Here is a 25079-nt window from a genome sequence, read left to right on the forward strand (position 1 = left end):
GTTGAGTCTTTCCCTTTTCTCTTATATTTTCTTTCATTTCCCCCTTGAAAGCCCAGCCCCTACACTGCACCATGTAAACATTTTCAGTGGCTCCTCCTGGGCTTAGATCTTGCCTCTAGCCAGAGTACACATCTGCCCTCTACTTCTGTCTTCAGCCCTTACCTGTCTCTTCAACTCTAATGCCAAATTTCATTGTGTTGGGTTCTCAGTATGTACGCCTGGCTTGAACTCACTGAGATCCACCTGCCCTGGCCCCGTGAGTGAGGGGTTGAAGGCACACCACCGTGCCCTATTCAACTCCCCTGTCTATTTCGTCATGTTTATTCTGCTACCGTCCCTCTTACACTCATCAGGCTTTGTGTTTTCTTACATCTTGGAGCCCTTATGAACTTGTGTCTAATATCTAGGCTTCTACCATGTGAGTATCTTTTTTACCCACTCAGATTTTAGTGAACCTTATCAAGTTCTGGTCCTACTTGCCTAAATGATTCTGAAAGCCACATGCCTGTCGCTGATTTCAGGCCCTCAAACCATCTTACACGCTATTGCCAGATAAATCTATTCGTTTAAAATTTTAAAGATGTGTGTAGTATGTGTACTCTCAGAGTTGTGTACACATTCATGTGTGAGGGCATGTGCATGCTGCAGTGTGCAGGCAGAGCTCAAAGGACAATCTGCGGGTTGAGTCCTTGCTTGTGCAGGGAACTTCTACCCACCACACCTGCCAGGCTATCTGCTCTACGAGCTTCTGTGCCCTTGCCCATCTCTGCCTCCATTTCACCCACATATGCCCTGGGATTAGAGTTCTGCTGCATAGGGCTTTGCATGAACTCTGGGGATCCAAACCCCCAACCTTCACACTTGCTCAGCAAGTACTTTAGACATCTATCCATCACCTTTCCAGCCCTAGACAAATCTTTCTAAAGCATGCATGTTGCACTTCTCCAAGGCATCTGCACATCTTCATCCCATTGCAGAAGAAAATACACGTAAAGATGGGGATGGCTGGAGCCTCCTAATTGGCTGAGGTTTCCAAGAATGACAAGTGAGTCTTGCAGAAGCCTCAGTAGAGTAGTGTTCTAGTTTCTCATCTCAAAATGAGGCAGCAGTTGGGGTAGCTCAGTTTGTAAAGGGTTTGCTGTGTGAGCGTGAGGACCTGAGCCGTATCCCCTGAACCCACATTACAAACAGAAAGTCAGGTGAGGTGGCATGTGCTGATGTCCTAGTGCTGCAGAGGGGGGCAAGAGACAGCTAACCAGGACTCTCCGGCCAGCCAGCCTGGCCTATCTCAGTGAGCCCCTGGTTTCAGTGAGAGGCTATATCTCAAAAAGCCAGGTAGATGAGCCGGGCGGTGGTGGCGCACGCCTTTAATCCCAGCACTCGGGTGGCAGAGGCAGGTGGATCTCCATGAGTTTGAGGTCAGCCTGGTTTCCAGAGTGAGTTCCAGGACAGCCAGGGCTACACAGAGAAACCCTGTCTCAAAAAACAAATAAACAAACAAACCCAAACAAACAAAATAAACAAAAACCAGGTAGATGGCTCCTGAAGAATGCCTCCTAATATTCTGTGCTTATGTGAACACACATGCATACAAACACATACACACATGAAGTAACTAATTAAACATCACTCTCTAGCTGAGACCTTTGAGTGCTAGAGGGTGACTTCTGGAACAGAGGAAGGGACTCTAAAGACATAGGAGGTGGGCAGTCCTTTTGACACCCCCAACCTTCAGGTCACCCCAAAAGATGACCATCAAGTACTGTACTTCCCCACCCAGATTCTGTCTCAACTTGCAGACATCTCCCGTGTCAGAACATGGAGTTGCCTGCTATGTTTTCTTGGGAGCCAGGGTTTTCTTTACGAATGTGCACTCTTGATAACCGTCCTGCCATCTGTCGTTTGTACAGCCTGGGAACTCCAAGTGCAGCGGTGTGTATGAGAACTGTACGGAGCAGAGCGGGCCCACAGGTAGGTATGATGCCTTCCCAGCTGCCACCCCCAGCTGCTGTTAAGTCGTATGAACGTGTAGGCCCCTGCTCTCAAGTTGCAGACATGGAACAAAGCACTCAGTCTTTGGTCTGCATGCTTCCCAGAGAAGCCAGAATGCTGTCGTGTAATGTTCAACAGCCCCACCCCCCTTGCTCTCATGTGATCCCCAAGGTGGTGGCTTGCGCCTCTGGTGTTTTGCACTGCATTAATGCCACAAAAGCTCTCACTGGAAAGGGATGTCTTTTGTGCAGAGCGAAAGGAAACTCCACCTCAAAGACTAGACGTTGAGTTAGAATGGACACAGACGCTGATTCCACTGTGGTTAAGACAGACCAGTGCTCTAGTTTGGCAAAGGGAACAGGAGAGACAGACATAGCTGAGGTGTAAGTGCACCCATAGTTCCCACCATCCTCCCTGCCTGGGAGCTCTGTGCTCACCCCTGTGTGTGCTCACCTCACGGGGCAGTCAGTCAAACACACGGCCTCAACTGTCATATGTTTAAAAAGCCTGGTACGGTGGCACCTGCCCGTAATCCTATATCAGTACTCAGGGAGAAAGAGGCAGGCAGATCACTGTGAGTTCAAGACCAGCCTGGTCTACAAAGCGAGTCCACAGGACTACACAGAGAAACCCTGTCTCAAAACCCACCCACAGGCCCCCCCCAAAAAAAAGAAAGAAAAGAAAAAAAATACACATTTATAAAAGCACTTATGCTCCCAGCCAATAGCTTCATTCTTTCTGTCCGGACTATCTGTTTCTTTAGGAAGGTAAGTCTTTCAGGCCAGGTGGGGAAGGCCTGGGTAATCACTTCTAAGGACTCAGCCAACCATTTATCATCTTTCTTATCTATTTTTGCCTTCACTTTTATACAACTAAGGACACAGCAGCGTCTTTTGTTTTGGGTTTCCCTCTGATTATTATAATTCTACATGCTGTACCTAAAGATCGGTGAGCTATAGTTCCTTTTGATGAAAAGTAAAATTCCATAGTGGCATTTGCCTTAAATCCCAGCCCTCCAGAGTCAGAGGCAGGTAGAGCTCTAGGAGTCCAAGGCCAGCCTGAGCTACATAGTGAATTTTGAGCCAGCCAGGATTATATAACAAGACTGTTTCTTAAAAAAGAAATTTTTTTTCACAACCATTCTTTACAGTCAGTTAAAATCCAAAGTTAATTACTTCTCAGCTTTTGGCTGAGATCAAATGTAAAACTCTAAACTAATTCTTAGTTATATGGCTGAAAATGATATTAAGGCTAAGTGCAAATGCCTCAAAGCCATGCTGTCTTGGACCTGTGACTACTTCCTTCCTTTGCAGCCCACTCCCACCTCCTGGGAATTCCTGACAGTCCGGGATGCACCTTGCACCCTCTGCGTCTTCACAGGCTGTTCTCCCGTGCAGAGGCTGCCTTGGCCTGTCTCTCACATAGTCTGCATTTACTCAACAGTTCCCTCAGTGAGACTTACTGAGGCCTCTCCCAGCGTTTAGTTATTAAAGTAGATGCACAACTACATCCCGGAGCTTGAAAATTTTGAATATAAGAAGAGTTAAATTGGGGGGGGGGGTGGGCGGAGCCTAATCTGCCTAGGTTGTTATTGTTTCTAAGCTCACGGTGTTGCTTAGAAAGGTTGTCCTTCAAGTGGAAGCACAGGCCTGCCGTGGTTGCCTTGCCTGTTTGTTTGGGAACAAAAGTTTAAAGTAGGGGCCCCAACCCGTAACTCCATTTGATCAAGCAAGCAGTCATATGTCACAAAATGCACAAATACAGTGTCCTGGTGGCCCCTCCCTCTGTAGAGACCGCATCCCCCCTCAGGATTTCCTACTTATCACACCCAGTGTGACAGCGGGTGAGAGAACAGCAGTAGATGGCAAACAGAAGCAGGTTTCTGGGAAGATGGGAAGAGGAGCAGGTGTCACAAGGGTGGTTGCCCTACTGGGCCGCTCCCTTCACCGTCAGGCGAAGTCTGGTGTGAGCTTGTCCTGTTTGGACCACGTCAATGGGGATGAGTGACCGAAGCAAAAGAGGAAGGGATGCTGTTGTACAGGAGAGCAGTCAAGAGACTCAGCCTCAGGGGCAGGGCATCATCGCTGCCGCGGATGCAACCTCATAAAGATCCTGGAGCGCGTATATGTGAAACTTATAAATGTGCTCATTTAAACACACACATACACACTCACGCACACGTGCACCCATGCACATGTACACACACGTACACACACCCGTACACACAACCGTCTAGATGATCTTGAGTCCTTCATGCTATCGGATCATGACAGATCGTGCTGATCCCATGCATCCGGTAACACCCGCGCGCCAGACATTTGAAGCATTGCGTCTGTGAGAAGGCAGACACTACCCTTGCCTTTACGGAATGTGCAGCCTAGATGTTGTACAGACCCTAAGCAAGCAACAGAAATGATGCAATTAATTACTCCCACGGATGGCCTTCAAAGCTTGAGTCCAAGCCTCCAGGAAAGCAGAGAGCCGTCTAGTCCTGAGGGGAAAGGAGGGCTCTGCTGCTGCAGAGAGGTTTGAGTTGACGCCTGACGCCTGACGCCCGATGCCCGAGGTTTACGTGGAGATCACAGCGCAGAAGGCCGGTGTGGCCCCTGGCAGAGACTCTGCAAGAGCAGGCAGGTAGAGAAGGGCTGGCAGCAACTAGGGGGATTCTAACTCTCTGAGGAATATGACTGGATTTTCAGGGTTAAAAGAGCATTTGGCCACAGTGTGTAAACTGAGATGCAGAGGCGAGGTGGAACTAGCGGGAGGGTAGAGGCCAGTCCACCATGTACATAAACACCCGCCATCAGAGCGAGGCTGTGAGAGGAAAAAAGAGCGAGACTTTCTGTCCTTAAGACTACACTCGATTCAGTCACTGACTTACTCTTAAGTTCCTTTAGTGAAAAGGAAGTTTAAGACGTTGTATTAAGTAACAAGTCCTTAAAAGGCAGTTACAGATAGGTGTTCGAGTTCTCCCCGGTGATCGCCCTGAGCTGCTGCTGTTTGCTCTGTTCTCGTGGGGCCTCGCTCTCACGGGTCCTCCTGCTTAACGCTCCCATCTGCTTTTGTCAGTGGTGCAGCTGACAAAGGGAATGGGACAGAGAGGGGCTTTTTTTTTTAATAGAGAGGGGCTGTTTCTGCTTTTGTTTTGTTTTGTTTTGTTTTTTTCTCTAAAAGACCTAAGTGTCAGCATTCAGTCCTTGTTTGGGACGGGCATGCGCGACACACAACTTCTTGTTGCTCTTCAACTCAGGCATGATTTACACGGCAAAAAAATATAACGTGCTGCTCACTGCTAACCACTCCAGGTATTCCCTATGAGAGAGGCACGCAGAGCGATGGCGCAGCATCCCTGAAGCACTCCTGTCGGGTGGATCTCTTTGATGACCCCTGCTATGTCAATACGCAGGCTCTTCAGAGTGCCCGCGCCTGTGGCTACGCTGGACGGCAAAGCTCAACTCAGCCACTAGGAAGCCCGTGGCACCTTCAAAGTAAGTGCCTTCCCACTACCTGTATTAATTCCCTGGTACTGTGGCAGCCAGTACATTTGGCGTCTGAGCACAACAGCACCCCGCATGAGGTCACCTGTCCAAAGTCAAGGTCTTGGAAGCGCTGACACCTCTCCTGAGCCCTGAGCCATCCACCTAGTGCCCCAGCCCTTGCGTCTGCAGCTATTGGTAACTGTCAACACTTGGCTTACAGGCACTTCAGTCAATGTGCTGACTTCACACCCTCCACGTCCTGTGGCTGGACAAGTCACTGCATTACGGTGAGATTAGGTGGTTGCGCAAGGTCCTTATTCTGATTATATCTGAAGAGATCCTTTTGCCAAATTAGACAGGTAATTAAGACATGAACACATCTTTTGAGGGACCACTATGGATAGGCGCTGTGTCTTATCAAAAACAAAAACAAAACTATTTCCTTGGCTTCATCTTTGGGGAGTTAAAAAGATTTCTTAAAACCAAAAAACAATATTTTTTTCTCTTGTTATTTTGTTCGGGGTATGACATTTGTTTAGTTTTGTGTCTTCACACACACGCACAAATATATACAAAGGCATTCAGGACAATCTTCAGGAGTGGGTTCTCCCGTCCACCTCCTGGGCTGGGCAGTACACCTGCTTGTGAGGCCTGGAGGCAGGTAAGTGCCTTCACTGTCAATTCTTGACTTCAGTCCTTCGCCATAGTTAACGATGAATCAGATTTTTGTGTACATGCTAGAGTCTTTAAGGATTTATTACATAGGTCCTCTGTGTTAACCCTGGCTATCCTGGACTCGCTTTGTAGACCAGGCTGGCCACGAACTCACAGAGATTCACCTGCCTGCGCCTCCCCAAGTGCTGGGAGGACAGAAGTGCACGACTACAACCGGCTTAGATAATCCTCTCAACACTGAATTTACCTCTGATGTGTGTGTCTGATCCAGGAAGGGCTCTCAAAGCCAGATGATAATCCTGTATTTGTTCCTTTGCAAGAGAAACGAAATGGCCATTATTTCTGTCCTGCTTAGTGGCATTGCTAACTCTAATCACCTCAAATCCCTTGATAAGTGATCTACTCAGCACTGAATGAGACGCTCTGTTCTCCAGCCATTCGTGGGTCAAACACAACGGAGTGAACAATCGTATTTTTGTCAACTTGTTTAGGGTAGTGAGTGCATAAGTAGGAACACAGATAAACAAAAACTAAATAAGCCCAAAGCCTAAAATCATTTGAAAAATAAACGTCAATGTTCTCCACAAAATACTGTGCTCAGAGGTTGGTGGGGTATCAGCCTTGGCTTGCTCCAAGGCTGGAGAAGCTACCCCGAGGAGGCCCCGTGACTGCCCAGGAGGCTTCTGCAGAGCTGCCAAAATCAGCTTTTCAGCCAGGGCAGCTGAGAGCTGAGCCTTTCAAAGGAGATTTTGTTAGGCCTGGCCTTCAACAGAACGTTAACTCTCTGGATGAAGTGAGCCCTCAGTGTCGGCCATGTGACAGGTGGTCTGTCTTGTGGTAGAGAAGTCAGAACCATCCTCACACTCCCTCTGACCAGGCCTGTTCTCTGGAAGTAGACACTAAGACGGAGGTTGGCATATCAGGCCTTTGTGGGCACCAGTATCTGGATGCAAAACAAGAGAGTGTGACTGCACGGAGGGGGCAGTGGAACACACTACAGGCCTGTGCGGGCTTTGGCCAACTCCACAGAGAGCCTGTGTGTTCTGCCAGCATTGTCCTACACAGGGCCCAAGTGGATGGGCCTGTCTCGCCCCAAGAATCTGTCTGGATGTGGGCCACGTGAGGCAGGGCAAGCCCTTGGCTGCTGAGTCAGGCCCTGAAGGGTTAGTTGGCTGGAAGCGGACTGCTGGGCGGGGCCTGGGGGGAGGGGCGGGCAGTTGGTTCTTCTTGAAGGAAGTGCACCTCTGTCCACCACAGAGGGACCGGTGTGAGATGGTGATGGGGTATATGTTTTGGCAGTGAATTCACACGGTTGTCCGCTGGAAGGGGCAGTGTTAATCCATAGCCAAATGAAGCCCAGCTCAGTTTTGTTCTCACAGCTGGGAACAAGCCGCCGTGTCCCTTCTTCCCGCGCTGGTGGGGGTCCTTCTCCTAATGCTCCCCCAAGCTTTGTTTCCTGCTAGAGTCAGTGTGCACAGCTCCTGGGGCCCCCATGAGCTTAGTGTCAGCTTGCCATTCCTCCCTCCAAAAATCAGTCCCAGTCCAAGTGCAGTATTTAAAATATTGGTTTAAGAACATCTTATGATGAGATAGAGCAGTGGTCGTTTTTCTACTTACTTTCTCTATGAAATGCCTTAAAGAGATCTCCAGCCTCTCCTGCCATCGTTCCTCCTGCTTCCCTCTTCCTTAAAGATCCTTTAGTCTCCTTTATCCAGGCTTAGCTTCCTTTATCCAGATAAGCATACTGATTTGTTTAGGATAAAGACACACACACACACACACACACACACACACACACACATACACACAGACTACACACATACACACAACACACACAGACCACACACATACAAACACATACACGGAACACATACAGACACACACACACACACACACACACACACACACACACACACACACACGCCCAGAGTCCTGACCAGCAGGAATCCTCAGTCCTTCACAGCACCTGTAAGCAGGAGGCAGTCTGAGGATGCCTCATTGTTCGTGCTGTCAGTGGCAGAGGGGGTCCCCTAGCTCTGCTATAGCCAATATAAGCTTCCGTAACAAAGAACGCTCCCAGATACTGCAGCGTCAGACAGCCTGGCTTACGCATTTCTACCTACTTGTTCAAACCCTGCTGTCACAGGACACGGACAAGGCAGAATTATTATTCTTGACACCTGTCTTCCATGTCTGCTTCCAGGTGCCTGTGCGGGGCCTCGTCTGTATCCAGCCAGGTAGGAGAAAGGCAAGAGCAGTGCGTGAATGTTCCTTTAGAGGGTGTGACCCGGAGTAGCAGACATCATTTCTTTCCACTGGAAGACATCACTCTTTTCTTCTCCTGCCACTGCAGAACCAGACACCTCCCTGTTAGGGAAGCCAGAAGTTACTGTAGGTGCCTAGATAAGGCTTAGGGGTTCTGTAGTGCGGTGGCAGGGGGGACAGTATCTGTGGACAACTAGCTAGCTGTTCCTCTGTCTCTGCTATTGTACCTTTCTACCTCTCAAACATCCAAGTGGCACCCTGTGCAACATGACACACGGCATCCAATGGCTGCGTGTCCTTATCACCTGCTGAACTACCTTCCCTGTCTGCACTCAAACCTGATGGTGACATAGGAATACATCTGCACTGTAAAGTCACGTTTACAAAGGGACAGCAGTCTCTGGAATCCCAATGGGAAGGAATTCTGAAGACTTTGTGAGGCAGAGACAACACCGCTTGCTTCATACCCAGCTCCCCTTTGTGAGATGACTCTGGCCCGTTACTGTCTATGGGCTTTGCTGTGCCTGCTGGCGTCTTCCTACCAGCATCTGGACCAGATGCTGGGGGCAGGTGTGTGTGTGTGTGTGTGTGTGTGTGTGTGTGTGTGTGTGTGTGTGTGTGTGTGTGTGTCTGTGGTGTGTGCACTTCTCTGGAGTCTGACTTCTTTTTAGCCTGTTTCTCATTGTCATGGGCATGAGAGTTTGACATTTGTTTTAGGAGCCAAAACATATAACAGGGAGGCATGTACATTCCTCGGCAATGTGATTTCTGCAGAAACTCGGTACAGAATAGTCCTTGATCATTACTTTCCTGCCCCCTGGCTCTCTGGAAACGTATCCTCCCTTGGGCTGTATGCCTCTGTTAGGATTGTTGATTGTATTGATCTTGCTAAAGCCTGTGGTTTTCTGTTTTCTTTCCTATGTGATTCAGCTCCATTTTTATCTCCACTATGTTTCCAACTTACATCCTTTTGATTCGTTTTTCTTTTGTTTGGCTTCTGACGCATTTTCTTCTACAGGCTTTATACTTGTATTCCCTCTTGACCCTTTATACTTTACATGAGATGGTGACGCTAGCTTCATTTTACGTGACGCAGCCTTCCAAACACTTGTTGATTCCTTTCCTTCCCCCCAGTGCCACTCTGTTCTGCGCTCCTCATCACAATTCCTGTCTTGGGCCAGTTCTCTGTTCTAAGCTACTGTATTTATTACTATATACTAAATTGACTAATTTTTTAGCAGACACAAACTTTTTTCTTTATATTACAAATAATTTTTCTCTTGGTATTATTATCATTAGACAGATATTACTATGTAGACCAGGCTGGCTTTATGCACAGAGATCCTGAGTGCCTCTGCCTCCTGAGTGCTGAGATTAAAGGCGTGCGCCACCATGCCTGGCCCTGGGGTATACTATCTTAACACCTCATCTAAACACAACTGTTGTTTGGTCAGAATTTTCTAACACATTTTCAGGTACTTTATTGAGGTGTATTTTTACTTTCAGCAACACAAGTGAATTCCTATTACATAACCTCCTGTCGTTTCTTGGTATTTACAGGTTTCACAATTGAGGAGTAGCATGCACAGCAAAATTTAGTTGTGTCCCTCACATCAGTGCTCAGCATGCTCTCCTTGCCATCTGTCGACCTGCTGCAGAGCCACAGAGCTTGCCAGCCGCCTAACGTACACGGTCTGGGCAGAGGGCAGCAAAGGAAAGCTCTACCTTGTTTTGGTTTCCGAGCTCTAAGCATTGTCTAAGCCAAGTGCAGGGGTGCGGCCCACAGTCCCAACCACAGGATTTCTCTGGGCTATGCACAGTGAGCCTGAGGACAGCCTGGGCTACATAGTTAAATTGTCTCACAAAATGAAGACCAACCTGAACAAACAGAAACTTCAAGTGTCCTTTTGTGCGACGTTCAGTGCCACTTCCCCCACTTCACATTTTTGTGCTATTTTTTTTTTAATGGTTTAACTGTTTAAAACAGTTCCCACGCATTGCTACTAAAGTACCATGTAGTGGTCCTAAGTGAAAGAAAACGGTAAAGTGCCTGTGAAGAGAATGCAATCTTACCTCAGTCTGGGCCCAAGGTGAAAACAGTCTTGGGATGCTTGACCCCACTGAGACTTTATCTCTACAAACTGGTAAACACCTAAGTATAGACTGAGAGGGAGGAAGGATCAGCCCAAGACAAAAGACAGGGGTGGCTGTGAGGGGCCAGCAGGGGGGGGGAGGGGTTGATGGGAGGCAGGAGTGGTACCTCCAAGTTCGGTCCACAGATGGTGCAGCTTCTTCTGTCAGACGGATCTGCTAGACTCCTGAGAATTACACCAGGAAGTGCTCCACGGAAGTGATACCCAGAAGGTTCCATTCTTGTTCTCCTTAATCTCTTTAGGGCAGTCGGATTGTAAGGGAGGTACATGCCTTTCATAAATTCCTAATAAAGTGAAATTGTTAAAAAAATTGGAGCCAACAAGTGCCCTCATGAGAAAAGACAGGTTTAAAAAACCCTTAATCAAGTATGAGGTCTAGTGCTGTTGGCTATGATCTCAGTGTTAACAAAGCACGCTAAACCTTGTATATTTAACCCAAAACCCACACAAAATAAGGCTGTGTGTTAACTGAAGAGACTGTTGTGGCCTGAGGTGTATTGGAAAGGAGACCCCGTGTTTCCTGTAGGAGTGAAAGTTTGTTTTCATTAACTCAGGAGCTACAGCAACTTTCTGAAGTGTGGACTACAAATAGCCAGAGCTGATCCCGCTCCCGGTTCCTTGAAACAGGACATGAGGTCACGTGCCGATGGGAGACTACAGTGAGCTTAGAAAATGGAAAATTGCCCTTCAAACATGATAGTCTCCTCAAAGTTTGCATCTTCCGGCTGTATTTTTTAGTTACGGGACTGTGCTGACTTTTGTAAGCATTTTAAATCCTATAGAACATTTTTTAAAACCCAAAAGTACTGTGGCTGCTCATAGAATGCAAGTGATAAAAAAAATGGCGTAGTTGAAAGATGAACTCCTCCTCAGCCCTAGTAGTGTGCCGAGCACTCCAGATAGTGATCCTGTGATGCTTTCCAAATTCTGATGAAGGCTGAGTGTCTACTGCCCACCCCTCTGCTTCTTTGGAAAATGAGCGCTTCCCGCTGCACCTGCCCACCCACCTCTGTGGCAGAGATGAGCCTACCATAGATGAGCACACACACTCCCCCAGTAGCGTCAATTGTCACAGAGGAACAAGACAAAGATTACTGCAGCACTGAGCCGTGCTGGTCGGTGAGGAGACCAGAGAGGACTTCTCCGTTTTTATTTCCCAATTTAACATAAGTGTTAAAGTTCAAATGAATTGGAGAATCTACCACATATTTTTTTATTTCCCTAACAGAATTTCATGCTAAGGGAACATTTGAAATTGCTTAGCACACTGTGTCTTGTCCTTGTCTTAATCTGGGAACCCCAAGGCTGGCCCACGAGCTGTTGACTCTTCAAGATGATATAATGTCTGTTTTTCTTTTGCTTTGTCCTTGTCCAAAAGGCATCCATAATTTCAGGACAAACCAAAAGTGTACACCACATTTAAGCTGCCTGTGCTCTCCCGATGCATGCCTGCATGCATGCTCTGTCTCTGACATGATGCATGCCTGCCTGCCTTGCCTTACACTCATGCAGAGCCTATCCCTGACACAAACACACGCGCGCGCACACACACACACACACACACACACACACACACACACACATATGCGCGCGCACACACACACACACACACACACACACACACACACACACACACACACGGGACTGCTCATTAGACGTTTTCCACTGTGTCCAAGAACAGGCAGCACCAAGGCCAACTGCAAGAATTAGTCAACATCTGGACACACTTCCTCAGGCCTTTTCTGGCAGCAGTGGGGAGAGATGATGATTTGTGGGGCGTCATTCTTTCCAGTCATTAGCTTTAGGCTGAAGATGTTTTTACGAGATATGTTTGCGGTGCTAGCTGTAACTGTCATATCACATTCTTATGTCAAATAGGCATTCTTAAGTAGGGCAGGGCCCCAGTGCACTGACATGGGAATTGGGCTATGCATAGGGCACTGCAGGGTGCCTACACCGACGATGTCACAGCGTGGTGGAATGCAAGTTGCACAGTTAGAGCCCAATGCAGTTCTCTTGGTGAGACTTTCCGTGGGGCCTGTAAGTGCTCTATTTTGTTACTGAATAGAAAGTGGTCTCTATGAAAAGAGCCTTTGCATTTCAAAACATGGTGCTGGTTTCTATGGTTGTTTTTAAAAACTATTTTTGGTGGATTAAAAAAAAGATTTATTTTAACTTTATACATGAGTGCTTTGCCTGGGTGTAGGGGGCATCGCATGCATGTAGTGCCTGTAGTGGCCAGAAGAGGGAGCCAGATGCCTTGGAACTAGTTACAGGTAGTTAATGAGTCAACTTGTGGGTTTTAGGAATCCAACCCAGGGTCCTCTGCAAGAGCAGCGAATGCTCTTAAACTCTGAGCCTTTTCTGTTTTGAGGCAAAGCTTCACTGAGCTTGTCTCAAACGCTGTATATCCCAGGCTAGACTTAAAACTCTCAGCAATCCTCCTGCTTCAGCCTCCTGGGTTATAGGTGTGCTATGTGCATTTGTTCTGACAGCATTGCAGTCTCCAAGGGACCTTTGTGGGTACTACAGAGCTGGGGCAGCTAGACCAATACGGACAACAGAAAGTTTTTTACATCCAATGCCAGTGTCTTGGCATTTGCTACTAAAACGCTCAAGCTTTGGAGTCAGGTGGACCTGGTTTCAAATCCCAGGTCTACAACATTGGCAGTGTGGCTTTGGATAAGTTGCTTAGCCCGTCTCAAACCCAATCTGGGGACCCGTCTGCTTTCAAAAATAAAATAGCATTAGTTATGTAAAGTCTTTGGCAACTGCCCGCCACACTGTCATCATCACCACTATGAGCCGCAGTAGTGCTGTGTCCACTGGACACACCTGTGTTCTCATGCTCAGTGCTAGCGCTGTGTCCACTGGACACACCTGTGTTCTCATGCTCAGTGCTAGTGCTGTGTCCACTGGACACACCTGTGTTCTCATGCTCAGTGCTAGTGCTGTGTCCACTGGACACACCTGTGTTCTCATGCTCAGTGCTAGTGCTGTGTCCACTGGACACACCTGTGTTCTCATGCTCAGTGCTAGTGCTGTGTCCACTGGACACACCTGTGTTCTCATGCTCAGTGCTAGTGCTGTGTCCACTGGACACACCTGTGTTCTCATGCTCAGTGCTCCTGGCTTGGGACAACCCTTTCTCTAGGACCCCGGGAAGCCACCGTAGGCTGAGCTCTACTACCACCGCACTTGCTTTTCTCTCATCACTTCTGTGGTTCAGACAAGTGGCTGATCCAACTGATACGAACCCCAGTGGGGTTAGAAGGCAGGAATGCTAAGCTAAAGCGTTTACCAAGAAGAATGTTGATGTATAAACTAGCATGAAAATAAAAATAAAAATAAAAGCTATTTTTTTTTGTATTTTTAAAGTAAGCATAGTTCAAACTTTCAGTTGTGACTTTACAAAGAGTTTAGAAGGAGTCCCAGTGAGGATCCAGTACTGATAGTGTAGCAGAAGCCAGAGGCCTTGAACCAGTCCAATGACTCATTGCAGTGAGCATTTGCAAGTAAAGCTGTTTGTATGACACACCATGACACCAAGCAGCTTCCATGGCAAGTTATTTTGTTTTTTTTTTTTAATTTTTAAGATTTATTTATTTATTATGTATATAATGTTCTTCCTGCATGTGTACCTGCCCAGCAGAAGAGGGCAACCAGATCACATTATAGATGGTTGTGAGCCACCATGTAGTTGCTGGGAATTGAACTCAGGATCTCTGGAAGAGCAGACAGTGCTCTAACCTCTGAGCCATCTCTCCAGCCCCTGTTTTTTCTTTTTTTTAAAATTTAAAAACAAAATTTATTTTCTTTTGTGGTGAGGTTGCAAGGGCAGAGGGAAGATAGGAAGGGACGGGGAGATGCGTGGGATGGGGTGCATGATGTGAAATTCAGAAAGAATCAATTTTTAAAAAGGTTGTGGAAACATTGTAGAAACATTGTGGAAGTTGTTATGATCCAGGTTCAGCACCAGCTGTTTCCCTGTTGGCATGTGGCCCCTGGAAAAGAAGGGCCCCTTCCACAGTTCCATCAGCTCTCATGGGCTGATTCTACTTCCTGAAAGAGTAATTTCTGTGTCTGGTAACCTCTTTTTGTGACAGAAGCCAAAAATAATGTTTAAATTCACCACCAAATTCGAGCCTGCCAGGACATTTTGGTCCACAGTGTTGTTTAAACAGCGCCCTGCACACTGAAGGAAGAATGGGTGGACGGATTGGGGATAACCTGGTGATATCTCTCTTGTGTTTTGACTTCAGAGGCACCAGAAACTGTGCAGCCAGGAGCCACTACCCAGCCTGTGAGTGCGCACTCTTTACCACACATTAGGCGGCAACTGTGGAATGAAGAATGCTTCCATGGCAGGCTGAGCAGGAGGGCAGCAGAGAAACTTTTGGTGAAGGATGGGGACTTTTTGGTGCGAGAGAGTGTAACATCTCCTGGCCAGTATGTACTGAGCGGACTGCAAGGAGGCCAGGCCAAGCACCTTCTCCTGGTGGACCCTGAAGGCAAGGTACGACTGAGCTCTCATTTTGCTTCACACGTGGGAACCACAGACAGTATTCAGTAGAGGTCAAGGCTAAGCCTTAAACCACATGGCCAGAACTAGTGGTGTGGTTAGAATTAGAAGCCACCCTGGAGCATCTTTCCGCCTTTTCTCAACTCAGTTCAGTGGGGCAAGCCTGTAGCCTCGTGAGTGCTAAGATGAAAGGGGTGTGTCACCACCCTCCGACAGAAAAGATTTCCATGTGCAACCATATTACTAACAAGTGGAATAAACTAGAAGAAATGGACAGGTGTCTAAAAATACACCACACCCCAGGACTAAAGCACAGGGAAAATGGAGGCTCTAAGCATAATAAAACTTACAGGAAGATGGACTCCCTAACCAAAACTCCCCCACATAGAATGGCTCCTGGCCAAGCTCTTTATCTGGGGAATGATACGCAGTAGCCAGAGAATTAGCACTGGCCTTGTTTGTTTTTGTTTTGTTTTGTTTCAACATGGGGTTTCTCTATGTAACAGCCCTGGCGTCCTGGACTCTTTGCAGGCCAGGTTGGCCTCAAACTCACAGAGATCCACCTGCTTCTGCCTCCCGAGTGCTGGGATTAAAGGCGTGCACCACCGCGCCCAGCTAGCATTTGCCTTCTTAAGTTCATGCTGAAAGGAACACTTGCTCTGACTTTTTGAGGTGAGCGTTGTCCTGACACCCTGGCCATGTTTAGGGTGGAACTTCTCACCTCACATGATCCGATGAAGTGATCTGATCGAGCGGTCACTGTGCAGCATGCACAGCTGCTTGGCTCTTAGCTGATTCCAGGTGTGGTCAGGCTGACGACCAAGATCCACCATCGCGAACGGGGCGAAGAGGAGGAAACACTGCATGGTCATCTCCATGAACGTAGAAGAGGAGGAAACACTGCATGGTCATCTCCATGAACGTAGAGAAGGCAGGTGACACAATTGCACACCGCCTTTTTCTGACGGAAGCACTTTAAAACAGCAAGAAAGCAGGAAGAAGCAGATAGTAACAAAATGCCACAAGCAGCAGTAGAAGGAGCATAGTAAATGTGATAGAGGAAGAGTTCACAGCTGACGGTGCATTTATTTATTCAAAATTAGTTGTTTCTACACACAAATGAGGACCGTTCAAAAAAGAAAATAGTCACATGTATAATGGCACCAACGGGAAAACGTACTTAGGGATAAACTCAGGCGAGAACAAGGCACGCTTCTGCAGTGAGAACTGTAACACAGCGATGAAAGGAGCTACAGAAGACACAGATAAGGGAAAGGACCTCTCTTCATGGGTTAGAAGAGTGAGCGCTATTAAAATGTTCACACCACCCAGAGCAATCCACACGCATAACCGCAGTTCCTGTAAAACTCCTGGCGACATTTTCTTTATAGATCCAGAAAATCCTAAAATCATGGTCAACTGATATACAAAGAAGTCTGCATAACCAAAAACAATTTTTTTTTATAGAACTGAAGACTTCAAAACACATTACAGATCTATGTTAATGGAAACAGTAGTGTTGACATAAAGGTCTAGGCTGACAGAACAGCATGATGAGCCCAGCGATGAGGTCACATGTGCACTTCAGTCATCTTAAAGACGATCAGGAGGTCTTCTTAAAGCACACACTGGAGAGAGGATGGCCTCCATGTGCTGACAGGAAGCTGAATATGCCTGTGCAGAAGGACGGAACTGGATTCTTACACTATTAATCAAAACGAAGTCAAATGGGCCAAAGACTCAGTTGTAAGACATGGAACTACGAAGCTCCGAGGAGAAAGTGCAGGGGAGGCAGGCGGGGGATTCCATCACAGTGGTCCACTGGCTTTTGTTTGCTAGGTAAGGTTGTCAGAATGCAAGCATCAAAAAGCAAACGTAGAGAGTGGGTCTGCACGACGCTAAATGCTTTTGAGCTGCAAGGTTTATAGTCAACCCACAGAGTGAGGTAAACATTTGTAAACTGTGAATGTAATAGAGTTCATATTCAAAACACATAAGGAAATCCTGCAGTTCACAAAGGCAAAGCAAAACACAGCATTCCCTTCAGGGCAAGACAGTCCTCCAGAGAAGAGAAGGCACGCAGATGTGAAGAGGTGCCCAAGACTTCTAACCAATAAGAAATATGAATCAAAGCTGCCATGAGTTTTCACCTCAAGTTTATTAAGATGGCTATTATCCAAGGCTAAGAAAACAGAAAATAGTCTGAAAGTTTCTTAGAAACATCTACAATGGCTGCACAAAATAGCAGGCTCTCCGGGTGTGGTGGCGCACACCTTTAATCCCAGCATTTGGGAGGCAGAGGTAGGCGGATCAATGGAGTTTGGGGCCAGCCTGGTCTACAAAGTGAGTTTAGGACAGCCAAGGCTACACAGAGAAACCCTGTCTCAGAAAAAAAAAAAGTAGCAGGCTCACTTCTGGACAATAGTCCGGAACAACGGAAATCACCATCTTTAGGAGAGGTGCGCTCGTATCCAGCAGTGACAGTCCAGTGGCCAAGAAGTGGGAATAATCTCAGAGCTCATGCAGGAGAGAAAGAAGAAATGCTGTACACGTACAAAGGAATGCTGTTCAGCCTTGTGGAGGACAAGCGTGTCACATGCTGTCCTGTTCTCAAGGATGTTGACTTTGTTAAAGCAAAACCCAGCCAGTCCCTGGACAAATGTCACATGATTCTGCTTAGATGAGGGATCTTAAGAAGCCAGACTCCTAAATACACAAAGTAAAACGGTGGTCTGGAGAGATGGGGAATCATGCTTCTGAAAGTAGCATAGCTTCAGCCGGACAAAGTTGGAGTTGGCAGTATTGGACTAGCTGCTTCAAGTCTCATTTAATGGATTTTAAAAAAATCACACAGTTCTTAAAAGCTTTTGAGGAGAGGGCTGCAAAGGCGAATGTCTACAGGGCCTGACCAGTATATAAGGAAGCAGAACTGGGTGATTATTGGAGTCAACAGAGGGTGTGGTTGACTCTTCTCTGTTGAACTGAAAAAATAGTCACTGCTCAGCTCTACCTAACTGTTGCCATTCAGAGTAGGGGCCCAGAAGGGCCAGGCTTATTTTTCCAAAAAGCCACCAAATAGAGTTTTCTGTGCACTCTCTTCATTTTCAGCCTAGACTCCTTTAAAACTTCTGGTACAATGACATCTGGTGCATTTGTTGAGAGTGGCTAGTTTGTGGTCTCTGTACTAGGAAGGTTAGCCTAACACCTATCTGCAGGATTGATCAGAGAAGGCGCAGTGGAGGGTGTGGGGCAGACAGACCAAAACTGGGAGCCTCGGGGTGGGAATTGTGAGATCCTGGACCAGAATGTTGGCTAGAGACACATGAGGGAGAAGAGACAGAATGAGTTGCAATTAAGAACGCAGGATTGGGCAGCTACACTGGGATCAGGAAGATGCAAAAACTTCATTAAGGTCAGAAGGGCCTTAGAGAATACAGTAAAGTCATCATCTCCTTTTCCCTGTCTTGTGTGCTTACAAAATCAGGGGCCCTTTCTTTCCTAGCTCTAGTATAATCCTCAAAGCCAGGACATTCCATTACAGATCTCATTATATAATTTATAGTCCATATTCAAATTCTGCCAGTTATTCCAATATGCTGAAACCAATATGCAGGCAGAGCTCCGAATCTCCTGCAGGAAGGTGGCAGAACTATTAAGGAGGTGTGTGCTGGCTGCAGGCCTTCTCTGTCCTGGAGGTTGCACAATCCTCCACATCGGAGGTGACTAAAGCCAGTGGCGCCCGGTAGAAAGTAAAGAACACAGAGGGGAGGTGCACGATAGTGAGGAGGACATTCTACAGGTCCATTCCCGTCAGCATGCGGACCGTGAACACCATGAATCAGACATGAATGAGCCAGCAACTGTTAATGAAGCTTGCAAGAAGGCAGCCTGAATGCCTGTTAGGAAGGAGGAGGTAGGCTTGGTGTTGAGGCTCCCAGGAGCCTGTGTTTGGCAGAGACGGGGTAATGTGGAAGCGCTCCACTCTATGGAAGATGACTGCAATCCTGGGACCGAGCCTGTGCACAAATCAGCTAGATGGTTTCAAAGTGGCGACGTGATGGAACTCATCAAGCAGAGAGGCAGAGTGCTCATCTGGATTGGATGCCAAGTGCTGGCCATTTCTTGACCCTGTAAAGAGTAATGGGGGATGATAAAATTGTGACTTAAGGAACATAAAATTGAAAAGCACCTTTCCTTCACTCAGATCTACTTCAGGGGCACTCCCCTACCACTGCTTGTGCCTTTTCAGAATTGTTAGTATTCAACCTAAGGGTATTTGTGCTTCTTTTTCCAGGTGAGGACCAAGGACCACGTGTTTGATAATGTCGGCCACCTTATCAAATACCATATGGAAAATCATTTGCCAATCATCTCTTCTGGAAGTGAAGTAAGCCTTAAACAACCAGTACGAAAAGATAACAACACAGGACCTTTGCATTCCAAGAAATGACAGCTCCAGGCATGGTGGCAGTGCTATCAGAACATCATCCTTTTTGTGCCAGGAACAGTGACAATTCAAACCTTTTCTCCAGATAAAAAAGAACACAAACCATAAAACATGTCTTTCTTAGAACCCATGGGCTCTTTTATAAAACAGAGAACTAATAAAACATCTTCTGAGTATTAAAATCAGAGAAGGAGGATTTTAATCCATTTGGAAAGGAGTTATCCATATGCACGGAGGTCACTTTCTAAAGGTCACATTGCATTATTAAAAGCTAAAAGCACAACTACAATTTCATATGCTACAGACAACTTGAACTGCTCAGGCAGTGGTATGTGCCTTCAACTTGATAATCTGGGGACGTTTTCATATGGGGGAGATTAGTTCCAAGTGTCTTCATGTCCTATAGCTGCAGAGCCAGTTGCCAAAAAAAGTTTTTCCTTGCTAAAAAAGCAAGAAGAAGCAATTTGACTAATAGTGCTGACTTTATTACATTTTCTGTTTAGTGGCACTTTTTGCTGCCATGTTAAATATGATACTGACATTAAATTCAGACTGTGTCTATGCTTGTGGAACGAAAGCAAAAGCCATTGATGATGTCTTCACTCTGTCGCATTTATTGATTAAAAGGTTGGGACCCAAATTCACTGTCCAGCATTCCTCACTCTTTGCTATCTAAAGTCTTCATGTGCAGCATAGGACAAGTTCACGAGGCCAAATCTCTTTGTTATCCCTGATTTTGAGTAAATGGGTAGAGAAGATGGCAACAAAACTGGTGTTCATCCTGCTCAGTCCACACTGGTTCCAACTGGTTCCATTCCTATTGAGAGTCAGAAGGTAACTTAAAGTATAGGAAACTTTCCTTTTGACTGGCTGCCACTGAACCCTCCTGTCAACTCGATATTTGTCCTATCATCCTTTTTTATCTGTTATCAGACAAAAGGCAGAGTGAGAAAACACATGGCGTGAAGGGCGTGGAAAGGCCTGCCACACACTGTCTAATGGTTTAACCAGTGGTGAAGTTAACACTTCTCAGAGAAGCTCTAGGCTCAGACCACTCATCACTCTGACTCTTGGAGGTTGCTAAACCTGCCTGGATTCCAGTTTTCTTGTTTATAAGATGAGGGAGCTCAGAGGTTCATTCAGAGGTCCCCGCCATCCTAACACAGTAGTTTTTCTTTTGTTAGAAGTTAATACTGATAAGCAGCCTGTGTAGTTAAGGACAAACATTTAGGACTTTCTTTTTATTCTGTGTCTACACTCTACAGATAAAGGGTTTGGCCAAATCAGAGCTCATATAGTTTGACCCCAAGTGTTTCAGTATAAAGCACGTAATGTTGGTCCAAGTGGATCTGGTTGTTTTTAATAATAGAAGAAATAGTCCTTTCTTGCTGTCACTGAAGAGGGAGAGGGAGAGGGAGAGGGAGAGGGAGAGGGAGAGGGAGAGGGAGAGAGAGAGAGAGAGAGAGAGAGAGAGAGAGAGAGAGAGGGAGAGATTATAAATCATGGGTTTTCTAGATATTTTTCTCAATACCATTTCATTTTCACTAAGATACAACCTAACCTTTGTGATCGTGATATATTTGGTAAGTTTTAAGTACAACATGGGATAGTTCTTTTGCATAGAAACAATCAGAAATCAAGTACATTGAAGTCTGGCATTTTTATGTAACAGCTCACCGTTTTATTTCTGCAGCCATTGGCTCCTTGGGTAGGTTTGTTTCCTTTCCACAGCTAGAAAACAAAGTGTATTTCATTGATTTTCCCCAATAATCTTAGGTCTTAATCATTTTTCTCCATAAAAGCTATCAGCATAGGTATAGGAGCTTGTAGGAAGCCTGCATCAGAGGCAGGGCAGACGCAGGGAGCACGGGTTGTGTGGGCAGCACGTGTGGTGCTCAGCACTGACTGAAGTGCTGGCGTAGCAGAGAGGCAAATACTGCACTTTCAGATACTACAGACACTGTTCACACACTCTGAAGAGATGCAAGAAATGTCTGCATGCTATTTTACCCTCATATTCTCAACCTCTATTTTAAAATGGTGGTTCATTTGCCTATAAATGTCTGTAAATGACTTTTCTAAAAAAAAATAAAATAAATGATTATTGCTTTGTGACAACTGACAATGTCTTGTATTTGGGACTTGGAAATTTTATTATAAGTGTAGTGGAGCAGTGTCTTGGCAGAAAACAGGTGGCTCTCTCAAAGTGGGTAACTGGTTAACTTGAGAGAGTAATAAAGGATATTTAAGGTGTGGGCAAAGTCTAGAGAGACCACAGTGTTCCAGGGTCCAGAAAAAGGGAGAGGGTGAGAGCAGGTATGGATGGATTCTGGAGGAGAGCGGTACGACTGCATGTAGGAACTGTGGACAGTACTGTACTGACGTCACAACTGATGCTGGTGAACGATGCAAAAGAGAAGACCGGCTCAGGTCATTAACAACCCGCCTTGTTCTACCCCTGTCTCTGATCTGCTGGGGTCGTTCACCAACTGATAGAACACAGAGTGCGGGAGTTGATTGATGTTGTCTTGAACGTCACTTCCCAGGGCCCAGCGGAGCGACGCCAGGGAAAGCAGAGGCTCTCCTACAGTTCTTAGTCTCCTTAGTAAAACAGTTTAAGAATGGATCCAAACAGAAGCTTGAGGACATTTGGACTAGAGGTCTAAGAAAAACTTCAGAGTAGGCGAGCTGTAAATCTTGGTGGCTGCCCAGAGGAGGAGAAAAATGCCATGCCGTTAGGCTGGAGTCCAGGCGAACTACATGGCAGACAAGCAGCCAGATGGCAGGGAGGGGAGAGCTTTAGAGGAAGAATGAAAAAGCTCAAAGTCCCAGAGAAAACGTACCATGGGCTCTGGCCAGCATCCAAAAGCAAAAGATGAGAAGAAAAAGGAAAAGTTACACCTGCTTGAGTCAGGACTCACAAAGGCAGGTAGACCCAACAGAACTTTGCAGCTGGTCTTTGCAACTGTGTGGGGTCTTCTTTTTCTCACCCTTTAGCCCCCGTCCCAGGTTTCACCCCCTAACACTAGGTAGGAGAGAAACAAGGACAGAGGGGAGGGAGGTATTAGGGAAATCCCTGACTCTAATTTCATTCCTTTTGTTTCTTCTTTGAACACGGCTACTAGCAAACCAACCTCCCTAAGCAACCAACACCCACTAACCCCTCCGCCTCTCCGGGCCCTCACAGTTGTGTACCTTCTGAAAAGTTCCCAGAACTCCAAACTTCACACAATCGCAGAAATTATCTGCAGCCGGTAAAATGATGCCCCTGCTAGAGCATGAAGCAAACCATAGTCAGCTGCTGCAGACGGTCGAAAGCAGCCCCACATCCCTATACCTGGAACTAAAACAAAAGCACATTCTTAAACATTCCTGTTTAAAAAAACAAAACAAAACAGAATTCCAGAATTCCCTTTCCCCCTCCTGAGACAGGGTCTCTCTGTGTGGACAGGGTTTCTCTGTGTAGCCTTGGATGTTCTCAATTTGCTCTGTAGACCAGGCTGGCCTCGAACTCACAGAGATCTGCCTGCCTCTGCTTCCCTGAGAGATGTGTGCCACCACTGCCTGGCCATAATTCTTTAAAAATGTCACTACAGGGGCTGGAAAGATAGCTTAGTGGTTAAGAGCACTGTCTGCTCTTCCAGAGGTCCTGAGTTCAATTCCCAGCAACCACATGGTGGCTCACAACCATCTATAATGTGATCTGGTGCCCTCTTCTGGACTAAAGGTGTACATGCAGATAGAATACTCACATACATAAAAATAAATAAATATTTTTAAAAAAGTCACTACAGAATTTCATGGCAGATGCACCCTAACTGACTATAACAAAACAGAGACTCGTCTTCACTTGTGGTAGGTGTGCACACTGTGTACAGTGGCAGCAAAATCCAGTTCTGCTACGTGACGCGGTATGTCTCCTGAGGGCTAGAGGTGGGTAGAGGTGGGACAACGGAAGTGAGAAACAGCGCAGGTGAAACACAAGCAATCCTCTAACTATTGGCAGTTGAGCCTTGTGCTTTTATTCCGTTTCTCTTGCCCAAGCTCATTTGTATCAGACCTCCCATCTGAGAGTCCATGTAGGCATCACAACGACGGGATGGCAGGTGGCAGAGCAAAACTGGCCAGATTTGGAAGAGCCTTGGGCAAGTATTTTACTCCACGTGGTACACAGGGGAAAGACTTAAAAGGATGTGAGAATCTATGTCACTACGTTCTTGGCATTCACTGGAACTTTCCTGCCAAAGAGGTCAGGGATGATAATTGTTCCAGGACTCAGGAGCTCCAGCCACCCTGACTATTGCCAATTAAGAGAGACAAATTAAAAGTGGAAAGCAAAAATGAGATTTATTCAATGTGGTTGTGACCTCCAAGTTCGATGGTATAACGGGATTTAACTAACATCCAATAACATCCATGGAAATTCAAGTATGCAGCGAGGAGGCATCTGGGGGCACGTACAATCTAATCAGTAAAGAAACACAAATCTAAACAAGACAAGTCTAGCCAGGCGTGGTGGCGCAAGCCTTCAGTCCCAGCATTCGGGGAGGCAGAGGCAGGCCTCTGAGTTTGTGGCCAGCCTGGTCTACAAAGCAAGTTCAGGACAGCCAAGGCCACACAGAGAAATCTTGTCTTGAAAACCAACCAACCAACCAACCAACCAAAAACAAACAAACAAACAAACAAACAAAAAACCCACAACAAATCGAGTCTTACGATAACGCCAAATATAATAACCAGCAAGGCTGGTACTTCAGAGAACAAAAAAGGTCAATGGCAGAAACCTCTAAGGGTTTAAGGGAGAAAACAGAATGTACTCACTAATCTCTGGGCGGGCAAACGCTCTGCCGTATCTAGGCAACCGTAAACCCTTTAGGAGGTATCTCTGATTGGCTCACGACTTCCCCAATGGGGGCTCCAGGCAGCTTCCCGCCGCTACTGGCGCCCTCTTTGAACAGCCGCGCTCTAGCAACTGCAGGCGACCTCTCAACCGACCTTGTGGGAGGCGGGTCTTCCGCCCCGTAGCTCCGCCTAGCCGGCCAGCCCACCGAGCAGCGGCGGCGATTGGAGGAGGCGGATGCTTGTCGAGCGCCGAGGTTCGCGGGCTAGGTTGTACCGGGAAGGTGCCTGGTGGCTGGAAGTCGGGTTTGCTGATTGCTGGAGGACGCTTCGGCGGGCTGCTGCGGTATCGGGAGCTGCCTTCGAGTCTCCTGCACCGGAGCTGCCTCCCTGCTGGTTCCCTGCTCGGCCTTCGGCCCCGGTGCTGCCCCAGCCGACCCGAGCACTCCTGGGGTTCCCGGACGCCTGGCCCAGGTCTTTGGTAAGGGAGCTGCTTGAGTACGCTCAGCAAGGGGAGCTTTCTGTATTTTAGGGTTGCGGTCCTGTGCCCTCCTTGGATTGTCCAAGCTGCTGTCGGTACCACCGATGGCAAGAGGTTGTCATCATTTGTGCCTACGGCTGCGTTTGCCCCTGCCCTCAGTACTTCTGTGCGCTCTGTAGTTGGAACAGCACCTAGGAAGTGTCTAGAACAGCCTGTTGCGTTCTGG

The 25079-nt window shown here is 47.0% G+C and overlaps 2 protein-coding genes across 7 annotated transcripts in view; both read left to right on the forward strand.

Moving 5' to 3' along the window:
- The window catches only part of SHC4 (SHC adaptor protein 4), a gene marked incomplete at its 3' end in the record, with an annotated part of 93560 nt that extends 74024 nt beyond the window's left edge, over positions 1 to 19536 (forward strand). The window contains exons 9-12 of the mRNA XM_084775506.1: positions 1911 to 1971; positions 5298 to 5480; positions 14827 to 15080; positions 19381 to 19536. Coding sequence (XP_084631632.1) covers positions 1911 to 1971; positions 5298 to 5480; positions 14827 to 15080; positions 19381 to 19536 — 654 coding nt within the window. The remainder of the gene's footprint in view (positions 1 to 1910; positions 1972 to 5297; positions 5481 to 14826; positions 15081 to 19380) is intronic.
- A 5003-nt stretch (positions 19537 to 24539) lies between these two features.
- The window catches only part of CEP152 (centrosomal protein 152), a 59106-nt gene continuing 58566 nt past the window's right edge, over positions 24540 to 25079 (forward strand). For 5 of the 6 annotated variants that reach the window (XM_084775485.1, XM_084775488.1, XM_084775486.1 and 2 more), the window contains exon 1: positions 24722 to 24853. The gene's annotated coding sequence lies outside the window, so the exon portion shown is untranslated. Of the gene's footprint in view, positions 24854 to 25079 lie in introns of all 6 variants that reach the window. The other variant, XM_084775487.1, reaches the window with a different exon arrangement.

This window comes from Acomys minous, assembly GCF_964271855.1.
Source record: "Acomys minous genome assembly, chromosome: 3".
NCBI classification, from domain to species: Eukaryota; Metazoa; Chordata; class Mammalia; order Rodentia; family Muridae; genus Acomys; species Acomys minous.